This window comes from Scyliorhinus canicula, chromosome 5, assembly GCF_902713615.1.
Source record: "Scyliorhinus canicula chromosome 5, sScyCan1.1, whole genome shotgun sequence".
NCBI lineage: Eukaryota > Metazoa > Chordata > Chondrichthyes > Carcharhiniformes > Scyliorhinidae > Scyliorhinus > Scyliorhinus canicula.
Genome location: NC_052150.1, coordinates 224317192 through 224330140, shown reverse-complemented (window position 1 = coordinate 224330140; position 12949 = coordinate 224317192). Strand labels below are relative to the sequence as shown.

Genomic DNA, 12949 nt, shown 5'->3' with positions numbered 1-12949 from the left:
TCACAAACGTGAACCAGGCGTAATGGCACCTTGAAGGGGGCGGGGTCTCGCAAGGCATTAGGGTCAGGGCAGGGTGCTACCTTGGCACTCCTCCCTGGCACCCAGGCACCTTGGCACCACCAGCTTAGCACCCTGGCAGTGCCACCTGGACACCCTGGAACCATCAGGGGCACTGTCAGATGGTGCCAGGTTGGCACTGCCAGGGGCTGGGCTCCTGGGGGGGGGGTGGTCCTTGCCAATTGGCAGGGTGTGAGGGTGTTCCCAGGCACCTCTACAAGGTTGAACACTTTGAAGTAGGGTTTGAACCCAGAGCCTTCTGAGTCAGCCAGAGGATGGTGCAAGTGCCCACTGCACTCACCGCAGCTGCATCTTGCAGCATGGCAGCTGGTTGAGCTGAGTTGAACCTCAGTGTGGCATCGCTCCATTCACCAGTTCAGCGTGACAGTTCAGTGAAGTGGGCGTGCTCTGGGCTGACTGTTTCCCTTCGCCTCCTTGAGTTTGGGAGACAGCAGAATTCGAACGAAACAGAGCGATCTGTGCCGATGTGTTTGATAAACATCTTATTGTTTAAAAGGTAAAAAGAAAATCTGGGTCCCGGACAAGAAGGATGTTTACACTGAAGCAGACGTAAAGGAGAGAGGCAATGGGAAAATCATCGCAGAGACAGTTGCTGGAGAAGTAAGTGTGAAATCTGTGTGTTTTAGTGAATTGTACTGTTAGAATTTGTTTTATTGCCTCTAAGTCGACCTGACCAATGCTTCATTCCAGTTATATCTTATAGAATCCCTACAGTGGAGGACTATTGATGCACCACCGACCCTCTGAAAGAGTACCCTAGCCAGGCCCACCCCCCACCTTATCCTGTAACTCTGTCACCCACAGAACCTTTGAACACTAAGGGGAAATTTACTGTGGCCAATCCATCTAACCTGCTCCAATCAGCTAATGTAATTGATGATAATTAGGGCAGTGTACAGGGCATGCAGTATGGGGATGGTTGTGGTTATCCAGTTGGAATTCACACTTCCTGAATTGGGGAGTAAATAAATGAGTTTTCATAGAATTGCTGCCGTGCAGAAAGAGGACATTCAGCCCATCGAATCTGTACTGACGCTCCGAAGGAGAACCCTATGTCGGCTCACTCCCCCCAACCTGTCCCTGTAACCCCACCTAATCTTTGGACATGTTTGGACACTAAAGGGCAATTTTAGCCTGGCCAATCCACCTAATCTGCACATCTTTGGACTGTGGGAAGAAACCGGAGCACCCGGAGGAAACCCACGCTGAGACGGGGAGAACGTGCAAACTCCACACAGACAGTCACCCAAGGCCGGAATTGAACCTTGGTCCCTGGCGTTGCGAGGCAGCAGTGCTAACCACTGCTGCCCTCACCCCTCGCTGGTTACTCGTTTACAGTCAGATAAGGACAAGACTGAGATTGGCAGTGATGCCTCATATTTGCATGGCCAATTGACAGTCATTGTCTGGGCGTACACTCAAATACTGGCAACTGGGTGAGGTACAAGCCACGCACATCAGAGTGTGTTCAGTGTGAAGTTAAATTCTCTTCCAACGTACTTTGTTTCAAATCCCTTTTTTAGACAGTAACTGTGAAGGAAGGGGAGGCTCAGGAGATGAACCCACCTAAATTTGCGTTGCTCGAAGACATTGCCATGCTGACTCACCTGAATGAGGCTTCTGTGCTGCACAACCTCAGGCAAAGATACTCAAACTGGCTGATCTATGTGAGTAATAAACTAGCAAGAGCTGTAACCGTGACATTGCTGAGACATGCAATAACTCTGCCACACGCGTGTACGCCGCCAGTTCATCAAAACAAGGAAAGTAGATTTGAAGAAGTAATAATGGTGAAAGACTGCAGAAAGAGAAAATACTAATTGGCATTGAATATGGATGCGGGGCTGGTTATAGGGGTTGGTTTAGCACACTGGGCTAAATCGCTGGCTTTGAAAACAGACCAAGGCAGGCTAGCAGCACGGTTCAATTCCCGTACCAGCCTCCCTGAACAGGCGCCGGAATGTGGCGACTAGGGGCTTTTCACAGTAACTTCATTGAAGCCTACTTGTGACAATAAGCGATTGTCATTTTCATTTCATTTTCACAGTAACTTCATTGAAGCCTACTTGTGACAATAAGCGATTTTCATTCATTTTAATTTTCAAAAGCTGAAAGGAAATTAAGGTGCATAACTTCCTTGCAAAGTTTGTGGCAATATTGGTAACTTGTTTTTAAAAAAAAAAATCCTAATTATTTACTGAAAGAATGAAACTATAAGATTCATTGTTTAAAAGAGTAGAATTTAAACTGTACAAGAGCCAAACAAAACAAACACAAAATTCCATCTTAGATTCTAATGACATAAGTTAAACGGTATTGTGGTTGATTATAAATTGTATTGCACAGTAAATGGTAGATACAACTTAGACAGATCTTATGAATTAGCTCAGCAATCGCCTCAGATTGTTGTGATCTAATTCAGTCACAATGTCCTTTAAACTCCGTCTTGCTCACGAGGAAGTCCAGCTCCTCCTTCTTGGAGCTGGCCTGATATTCAGCTGTCCACACAAACAACCCGAGTTCCATTGGCACAGCCTCCACCACAAGTGGTCCCCTTCTGCAGCACCTGCTCAACTCAGTCTGGCTTGGAGTAGATCCACCACTGTTATATTCAGAAATGAATTCTCAGCTTCTCTAGATCTGGACCCTTCCTCCGACAACTTGCCAATTCTGCATTGCTGGACTCACTACCTACTACTCTCTGGCTTGGACTGATCTGCGTCCTTTTATATCTTTCAACCAGGTTAAGGGGCTGGTTTAGCTCACTCAGCTAAATCGCTGGCTTTTAAAGCAGACCAAGCAGGCCAGCAGCACGGTTCGATTCCCGTACCAGCCTCCCCGGACAGGCGCCGGAATGTGGCGACTAGGGGCTTTTCACAGTAACTTCATTGAAGCCAACTCGTGACAATAAGCGATTTTCATTTTCATTTCAGTTTGTGCAGACGTTTTGGTGTCCAAACCTAGGCCTGCTTTTATTTCCTTAGCTGCTGTGGCGGGGCAGTGGTGGGGGTGTGGGGGGCAGAGAGGGGAGTATGGGTGTGACAGGAGGTGGGAATGGTGGGCGGGGTTAGATGGGGAAGGTCAGTTTCCTTGCCATGGTGTAACCCTTTCTGTCTCCCCCCCCCCCCCCCCCCCCCCCTTTTCAGCCCAGTTTCTGTTTTAGGTATCATCTGCTTCAAAAACAACGAATTACATTTTGAAACCACATTGCCTCACAAATGCCTCTCTCTGGAGGGTTAAAGACGAGAAAATAATGTGAGGGACTGGAAATTTTAGCGGAGAAATTCTTTCCAGAATGCTTGCTTTTGTTATCTGCGCACTATCTAATGCTGAATATTGTTTGATCCTTGGTGTTATTTTCAAGTTAAGGTTCGGCTGAAAATCTCCCCTAGGATGTTGGTCAGTGAATTGAAGAATCTGGTGAGTTGACCAGATTAACAGGCACATCTATTTCTTTGCAGACTTACTCGGGACTATTCTGCCTGTCAGTTAACCCTTACAAGTGGCTTCCTGTGTACACACCGACAGTGGTGACGGCCTATAAACGGAAACGTAGAAGCTATGCCCCCCCACACATCTACTCCATTGCGGACAGCGCCTATTTCGAAATGTTGAGCAGTAAGTAGAGAGTTAATGTTGACAGCCCCAGCCATGTGTAATAAGCATATTTTGTTATTTTATTGTCATGATCAGCATTGCCCTCATCTTCTGATCATTATCCTCTGCTTTGACCTGTAATGAAGATACTGGAAGGCTGATCCCCACTACAAACACCATCTGAGACATTAATTTTAATTTATGGGATGCGGGCCAGCATTTATTGCGCATCCATTTCAGAGGGGATCTGAGAGTCACACATTCCTGTCAATCCGAGCCAGATGTAGGCCAGACCAGGTAAGGACGGCAGATTTCCTCCCTTGAAGAGCATTAGTGAATCGGATGGGTTTTTACAACAATCGGCAAATGGTTTCATGGCCATCATTAGATTTTTAATTCCAGATTTCTATGGAATTTCACCACCTGTCATGATGGGATTGGAAGCTGGGTGCCCAGAACATTCCGCAGATTACTGTGGATGCTGGAATCTGAAACAGAAAGAGAAAGTGCTGGCCAACCTCAGCAGGTCTGACAGCACCTGTGGAGAGAGAAGGGAGTGAACGTTTCGGGTCTGGATGACTCTTTCACTCTCATTCCTGCAATTCTCTCTTCTCCCTTTCCTTCTGAAACTCGAATTCTGTTGTCTCGGTGAACTTTGCCTCAGCTAATCTGGGGCGGCATTCTCCCTTACCCGGCGTAACGGAGGGTCCCGGAGTAGGGGAGTAGCGCCAACCACTCAGGGGTCGGGCCTCCCCAAAGGTGGGGAATTCTCCCCACCTTTGGGGGCCAGCCCCGCGCCGGAGCGGTTGGCACCAGAAGACTGGCGCAAAAAACCGGCGCCCCCTGCAGCGGGGCTGGCCGAAAGGCTTTCGCCGGTCCGCGCATGCGCCGGCAGTGACGTCAGCGGCAGCTGGCCGCGCGAAGGAGAAAGAGTGCACCCAGGGCACTGGCCCGGAGTCTGAGCGGGGGCCCCCGATCGTGGGCCAGGCCACCATGGGGGCACCCCCCCGTGGTTCCATCGCCCCCCCGCCCCCCCCCCCCCCAGGACCCCGGCGCCCGCTCGCGCCGCTGATCCCGCCGTTCCAGAGGTGGTTCAAACCTCGGCGGCGGGAGAGGCCTCCCAGCGGCGGGACTTCGGCCCATCCGGGCCGGGGAATCACCGCAGGGGCCTCTCCGATCGGAGTGGCGAGATTCCGCCGCCGCCACTTCCCGGGTGGCGGAGAATCTCTGCCACGGCGGGGGCGGGATTTTAGGCGGCCCCAGGCGATTCTCCGACCCTGCTGGGGGTCGGAGAATTTCGCCCCTGGTCTCTCTCAGTTTCTGTATATTCTGCCTGCTCTGAATCTGGGGTAAGGTCCAAATGCTCAGCCAGTATCTTCAATACCGCGAGCCTCTGTGCTTCATGATGTGTATTAAATTATATTTGCTCAACTGTAGCTTTTAGCTGTTCTACAGTTAGGGACACTATGTTAGGCCCAGTTAAGCCGTCCTGTTGTACGAATACTCCCATGTCAAAACCAGCCATCTTACTTTCTACTCTGAATACTCACAGAGCTAAGTGCTGTGCTCCATTTCAGTTTGTTTCAACCATTTTAACTGTGCCACTTTTCTCATCTGCTTCCAATTTGCCATTAAAGTCAGATTTGGCTCATACATCCCAATCAATTTAAATCCTGGATGGGGACCCCCAACTCTGTTACGGACAGAATGTATTTTGTCTCTTACTGCCCGTAATCAGTATGTTTTGCATGGAGGGAAGTGTGTCCTTTCTTACCCTTGGGAGTGTGTATAATTCAGCAGCAAGCGTTTGTGAGTTTAAAAGAAAGAAGGTTATTTATTCACACACTCCTCACGTCAATGCAAGATCACACATGTAGAAAAATGTGAGCTTGTCCATTTGGTAGAAGGAACAGATGTGCAGTGTATTTCCTAAATGAGAAGAAATTAGAAGGTGCACACGTACAAAAGGACCTGGGTGTCTTTGTCCATAAATCACTGAAGGTTAACAGGCAGGTGCAGCGAGCTATTAGGAATGGAATATTTGCCTTTATTTCAAAGTGGCATTTTGGGTGGGTTCGGCGGGATGTTTCTTGTTGGCCGCATTGGCGAGATCGCAGCCTGTATTCTACCGTACTTAGCCCCAAAAGTGAGCCCCCCACGTGAATCTCGACGTGCCTGGCTCCTTCGCTGTCTGATTCGCCCGACTCGCACCTCAGCTGCTCACCGGCAACAAGGGGGAGATGCTTTTAGATGCTCCCTCACCACTCACTCCCAGTCAACAAGCTTGGCGATGCCGACCTGACCAGGCTTCTTGACCCTGTTCCCTGAGCGGGTTGTAGAATCAGCATCAAGGTCAACAATACTTGCTGGGGAGGGGGGAGGGGGGGTGCAGTGGCAGCAGGGGGGCAGTGGCAGCAGCTGTCAGTATGACCAGGAGGGTCACTGTCCATAGTCAGGAGTAGATAAATGATCTCCAACGAGCTGCATGGTTCAGTTACCACCTCTCTCCTGGCATCAGTCCTGCTACCAAGCCTCAATTTCCCAATACCCCCCCCCCTCCCCCCAGTCAACTGGCTGACACCTCGCTCCATCCCAACATCCGATCTTCAAGCTTGTACCTCAGAACCCTGGCACCCACCATCACAACCCCTTTGTGTCTAGGTGCGGTGCCCACGCATACCACCTGCTATAGACCCCCCTGACCCATCAATCGTGTGGCTCTCTTTGTCCTTGCAAGAGAAGATAGCCCATAATAAGAGGGAAAAGGTGAAGTTGAGGTGAGGAGTCCAAAGAACTGAGTCCTCATCCCCAAAGAGGAACAGGCCCTGGAGATCGCACAGTTGCCCGAGGAGACAGCAGTGACCAACAAAGACATGGAAGAGGAACTGAATAGTTACTCTACATCAGCCTTCACATTGGAAGACACCAGTGGGATGCCAGAGCTCCGGGAGAACCATGGGGCACAGGAGAATCCAGTGGCCATCACTAAGGAGAAGGTTTTGGGGGAACTGGAAGGCATTGGTGATGATCTTTCAGGAATCACTGGAGGCCGGGAGGATCCCAGAGGACTGGAAGGTGGCTAATGTAACAGCACTGTTTAAGAAGGGAGGGAGGCAGAAGACAGGAAATTATAGGCTGGTTAGCCTGACTTCGGTCATTGGTAAGATCTTAGAGTCCATTATTAAAGATGAAATCGCAGAGTACTTGGAAGTGCATGGTAAAATAGGACGGAGTCAGCACGGCTTTGTCAAAGGGAGGTCATGTCTGACAAATCTGTTAGAGTTCTTTGAGGAGGTAACAAGGAAGTTAGACAAAGGGGAACCAGTGGACATGTTTATTTAGATTTCCAGAAGGCCTTTGACAAGGTGCCGCATGGGAGACTGTTAAATAGGTTAAGAGTCCATGGTGTTAAGGGTAAGATACATAGATACATAGAACATAGATACATAGAACAGTACAGCACAGAACAGGCCCTTCGGCCCTCGATGTTGTGCCGAGCAATGATCACCCTACTTAAACCCACGTAACCCGTATACCCGTAAACCAACAATCCCCCCCATTAACCTTACACTACGGGCAATTTAGCATAGCCAATCCACCTAACCCGCACATCTTTGGACTGTGGAAGGAAACCGGAGCACCCGGAGGAAACCCACGCACAAACGGGGAGGACGTGCAGACTCCACACAGACAGTGACCCAGCCGGGAATCGAACCTGGGACCCTGGAGCTGTGAAGCATTGATGCTAACCACCATGCTACCGTGAGGCCCCCCAATGGCATGGTGATCCTGGCATGGATAGAGGATTGGCTGACTGGCAGAAGGCAGAGAGTGGGGATAAAGGGGTCTTTTTCAGGATGGCAGCCGGTGACTAGTGGTGTACCTCAGGGGTCTGTGCTGGGACCACAACTTTTCACAATATACATTAATAATCTGGAAGAAGGAATTGAAGGCACTGTTGCTAAGATTGCAGGTGATACAAAGATCTGTAGAGGGACAGGTAGCATTGAGGAAGCGGAAGGGTGGGGGGGGAGGTGGGGGGGGAGCTGCAGAAGGATTTGGACAGGCTCGGAGAGTGGGCAAAGAAGTGGAAGATGGAATACAATGTGGAAAAGTGTGAGGTTATGCACTTTGAAAGGAGAAATGGAGGCACAGACTAGTTTCTAAATGGGGAAATGCTTAGGAAATCAGGAACACAAAGGGACTTGGGAATCCTTGTTCATGATTCACTTAAGGTTAACGTGCAGGTTCAGTCGGCAGTTAAGAAGGCAAATGCAATGTTTGCATTCATGTCGAGAGGGCTAGAATACAAGACCAGGAATGGACTTCTGAGGCTATATAAGGTTCTGGTCAGATCCCATTTGGAGTATTGTGAGCAGTTTGGGCCCTGTATCTAAGGAAGGATGTGCTGGCCTTGGAAAGGGTCCAGAGGAAGTTCACAAGAATGATCCCTGGAATGAAGAACTTGTCGTATGGGGAACGGTTGAGGACTCTGGGTCTGTATTCATTGAAGTTTAGAAGGATGATAAGAACATAAGAACTAGGAGCAGGAGTAGGCCATCTGGCCCCTCGAGCCTGCTCCGCCATTCAATGAGATCATGGCTGATCTTTTCATGATGGGGGGATCTTATTGAAACTTACAGGATACTGCGAGGCCTGGATAGAGTGGACGTGGAGAGGATGTTTCCACTTGTAGGAAAAACGAGAACCAGAGGACACAATCTCAGATTAAAGGAACGATCCTTTAAAACAGAGACGAGGAGGAATTTCTTCAGCCAGAGGGTGGAGAATCTGTGGAACTCTTTGCCGCAGAGGTGTGGCCTGTCATTATTTGGCAAAAGAGAAATGAGGACAAACTTTCAGTGTGCAGTTAGGTTCTGGAACACGCTGCCTGAGAGTGTGGTGCAGGCAGGTTCAATCGAAGCATTCAAACGGAATTAGACTGTCATCTGTGGAGCACTTTGCCTCAGAAGGCTGTGGAGGCCAAATCACTGAGTGTCTTTAAGACAGAGATAGATAGGTTCTTGATTAATAAGGGGATCAGGGGTTATGAGGAGAAAGGTGGAGAATGGGGATGAGAAAATATCAGCCATGATTGAATGGCGAAGCAGACTTGATGGGCCGAGTGGCCTAATTCTGCTCCTCTTTAATAATGGACTCTAAAACCTTACCAATGACTGAAGTCAGACAGACCGGCCTATAATTTCTCGTCTTCTGCCTCCCTCCCTTCTTAAATGGCGGTGTTACATTGGCCACTTTCCAGTCATCTGGGACCCTTCCTGCCTCCAGCGATTCCTGAAATCTCCTCAGCTATCTCTTTTAGAACCGTGGGGTGTAGTCCATCTGGTCCAGGTGACTTATCGACCTTCAGGCCTTTAAGTGTCCCCAGAACCTTCCCCTTTGGCTGTGAGAGGGTCCCCAGTGCTGAAGCCCCGTTCTTTAGTGTTTGATTGTTGGCTGCTGCCTCTGTGGTGCTGACACTCCTCGAGTTCAGGCCCACTTGTTCAGGCATCAAAGCTTACCGGACATCCAGTTCACTAATCACCCTCTGAGACATGGGCACCTGTGTCTTTGAGGAGGCACTTGAGAGTTCAAGAGCCTGAACTGTTCCCACAATTAACAAGACTAATTCCGCATTTGAGATAGTCTTCAGCTGTGAAGCTAGAGGTCGCTCACAGTTAAAGGGGGTGGAAATTATTTTCAGGAGAGAAGCAGCAACAGGGCTCCGTCCTAGGAGTGTTTTGGACAGACAGGCTGCAGCTGTTGTTGCCCCTGTTACGGCTCGCCACAATATTTAGAGATGGCTTAAAGGCCTCACAGGCACAAAGCCCCTCACCTTCCCCCGGCCCAACGGTGAGCCCAATATAGATCCCTCTGGACCCCCTGAAGGCCCCTTTCCCAAGCACTGGGGCAGCAGCTCCGGTGTCCTCGAGCTGGCTGCTGGATCAATGGAAAGGGTTACCCACCAATGTTTAACTGCGCCCTATGTTTAAGGTAGAGATTGATAGATTAAATACTTTGGTTGCATAGTGAATTGTAGCTAATTCCAACTGGCTGATGACCAATAGTTCTCAAAACTCAAAGAGGGCACAGTCTTTCTCTGCAGCTCCTGTCCTATCCGTTTTCTTCTACAATCTTCCCGGGTCTTTCCTGATTCTGTGGCTAATAAAGGATCTCAGGAGATACAAAGGTCTGGGAACACGCACAAACAGATTCAAAAACAGCTTCTTCCCCGCTGTTGCCAGAGTCCGAAACGACCCTCTTCTGGACTGACCTGATTATCATGGAATTTACAGTGCAGAAGAAGCCATTCAGGACATCGAGTCTGCACCGGCCCTTGTAAAGCGCACCCCCCTTAAGTTCACGCCTCCACCCTACCCCTGTATCTCAGGAACCCCACCCAGCCTTTTTGCACACTAAGGGCAATTTATGATGGCCAATCCACCTAACCTGCACATCTTTGGACTGTGGGAGGAAACCGGAGCACTCGGAGGAAACCCATGCAGACACGGGGAGAACGTGCAGACTCCGCACAGACAGTGACCCAAGCCGGAATCGAACCTGGGACCCTGGAGCTGTGAAGCAACTGTGCTAACCACTGTGCTGCCGTGCTGCCCACTTTTATATTCTACACTTTCCTTTTCTTCCCATGTACTTAATGATCTGTTTGAGCTGCTCACAGAAAAATACTTTTCACTGTGCCTCAGTACACGTGACAATAAACAAACCCAAACCAATGTAAATCCAATCCAATATCAGAAGCCAGTTTCAGTCACATGACCATTGGCATTGTCCACCCAGATTAATTTAAATTTAAAAGCCTCATTGATATACAATAGGAAATAGATGGTGGTTTTTCAAATTTATCTTGCGGATAATTTGTCTCATCACCTACCAGCTTTCTTCTGTTGAATTGCAAACCTGGAGACATACATTCCATTGCTCTTGTATGAATAAACTTTGAAAAATGGCAGGTATGAATTCTACTGATAACATTCACCTTGGTAAACCCATTCTGGGGAAAGTGCCCAATTCGGGAATTTCTGGGAGCGTGGTCATCTGTGTTAAATAAGCAAGAGTCACCTGACCCTTTGGCAGCATCTTAACAGTTCATCAGTTTTTGTTGTAAGCCATAGATTATCATAGAATTTACAGTGCAGCAGGAGGCCATTCGGCCCATCGAGTCTGTACTGGCTCTTGGAAAGAGCACCCTACCCGAGGTCAACAACTCCACCCTATCCCCACAACCCAGTAACCCCACCCAACATGAAGGGCAATTCTGGACACTAAGGGCAATTTATCATGGCCAATCCACCTAACCTGCACATCTTTGGACTGTGGGAGGAAACCGGAGCACCCGGAGGAAACCCACTCACACACGGGGAGGATGTGCAGACTCCGCACAGACAGTGACCCAAGCCGGAATCGAACCTGGGACCCTGGAGCTGTGAAGCAATTGTGCTATCCACAATGCTACCGTGCTGCCCAAAATAATTCAGAGACAGTCGCAGAAGCTTCCATATGAGCTCAGACCACCTGTAAAATTATTTTTTAAAATAAATTTAGAGTATACAATTCATTTTTTCCAATTAAGGGGCAATTTAGCGTGGCCAATTCACCTAACCTGCACATCTTTGGGTTGTGGGGGTGAGACCCACACAAACACGGGGAGAATGTGCAAACTCCACACGGACAGTGACCCAGAGCCGGGATCGAACCTGGGACCTCGGTGCTGTGAGGCAGCAGTGCTAACCCACTGCGCCACCGTGCTGCCCCCACCTGTAAAATTATGAACATGAAGTGCCTTTCCTGGGCATGGAAGCTTGAACTCCACTTGGCATTCGCTCCCCTTCCTCCATTGCTCATATCCCTTGATTCCATGTCTATCTTTGCTTTAAGCATATTCAACAGTGGAGGAAGAACAAATCTCTTGTGTGAAGAACTGTAAAGATTCATGACCCTTTGAGTGAGGAAATTTCCCCTATGCGCAGTTCTAATGTTTGACCCCTGACCCTGAGACCATGCCCTGTGTTCCAGCCAATGGAAACAATGGTTGGATTCTCCGCTTCACGGTGCCGGAAGGGTGATTCGCGACCAGGCGGAGAATCCAGTGTTAAACAGAATACAGAAAAAAAACACTACTTTAACACTCACCTGGGCAATACACCTTCTGGCTCAGACACAGGAAGCAGCACCTGTCAATTCCTGGTAAGAGAAAACCAGACAGCTGTGTTTAATCTTTGATCTGTAAGCCTTTCATTTATTTCTCTGCGATATTGATTTTACTAGGCTCTGATTGACAGCTTCCATACAACCCCCAGCTGTTTGCATTGTTTCCATCTCCCTTCACTAGTGGCTTTAAAGTACTCAGCGGTGAAACATACGGGCTTTTCACAGTAACTTCACTGCAGTGTTAATGTTAGCCAACTTGTGACAATAAAGATTACTATTATTATCTTTTTTTTCTGTAGAAATCACTTAACTGTCTTTGACCTGGTGCAGGAGGTGTCAATCATGGCAATGGACTTTGAAGTACCCAGCTGTGAAACTAACCACAATGTTTCTGAACATCTAGCTATGATTGACAGCTCCTGGGAAAGTGGGGGCCCCCAGCCGCCACATATTGTTTACAGGCTGCACAATAGCAGGAAGTGGCAAGGGAATCCCTGGCAATTCCTGCCGTGCATAAATTTGCGTGGCTAAGGATTGTGACTTGTTTCCGGAAGTAATGAGCACAAGTCAGGTGCGACTCAGCTCTGGTGGAGAACATAGGACTGGAGTCTCTGATTTTGAGGCTATGTCCGGAGCATGTGTCTAGTCTTCCAACCAAAAAGTTGGGTCGCCCCCGCACCGATGCTCCGTCCGGTGGGGGGGGGGGGGGGGGGGGGAACTAGCAGCCACGCCATGTAAAGCCCCCAGCTTTACCTGCAGATATGGCCGGAGAATTGCCAAGTCCATGGCCGCGCATGCGCACAGTGCCGACCTGAGGCGATTGCGTCGTACAACATGGCACCGGACGCACGTAGGCCAGGCGTGCCAGACAGTGCCCCCTCTGTAACCCTCCTCAGCAGCCCCAGACCAACCCCCACCAGTTCCCCCAGCCCCCACTGAAGACCCCCCTGGCCAGCGAATGACCCCCCCCTCCCCGACTGTGGCTGTGCTGTCACCACGCGGGGTCTCTGAAAGCTGAGAGCACACGCGCCCCACACCGTCGGGAAGTCGGCCCATCGGGTGCGGAGCATCGGGAGAGGGCCTTCAGGTGACGTCCTGAGTC

General features: G+C 49.5%; 1 protein-coding gene across 1 annotated transcript in view; it reads left to right on the top strand.

Annotated features, from left to right (window-relative positions):
* The window catches only part of LOC119966620 (myosin-7-like), a 176052-nt gene that overhangs the window by 14635 nt on the left and 148468 nt on the right, over positions 1-12949 (top strand). Inside the window, exons 3-5 of the mRNA XM_038798621.1 lie at positions 575-678; positions 1602-1745; positions 3540-3696. Coding sequence (XP_038654549.1) covers positions 575-678; positions 1602-1745; positions 3540-3696 — 405 coding nt within the window. The remainder of the gene's footprint in view (positions 1-574; positions 679-1601; positions 1746-3539; positions 3697-12949) is intronic.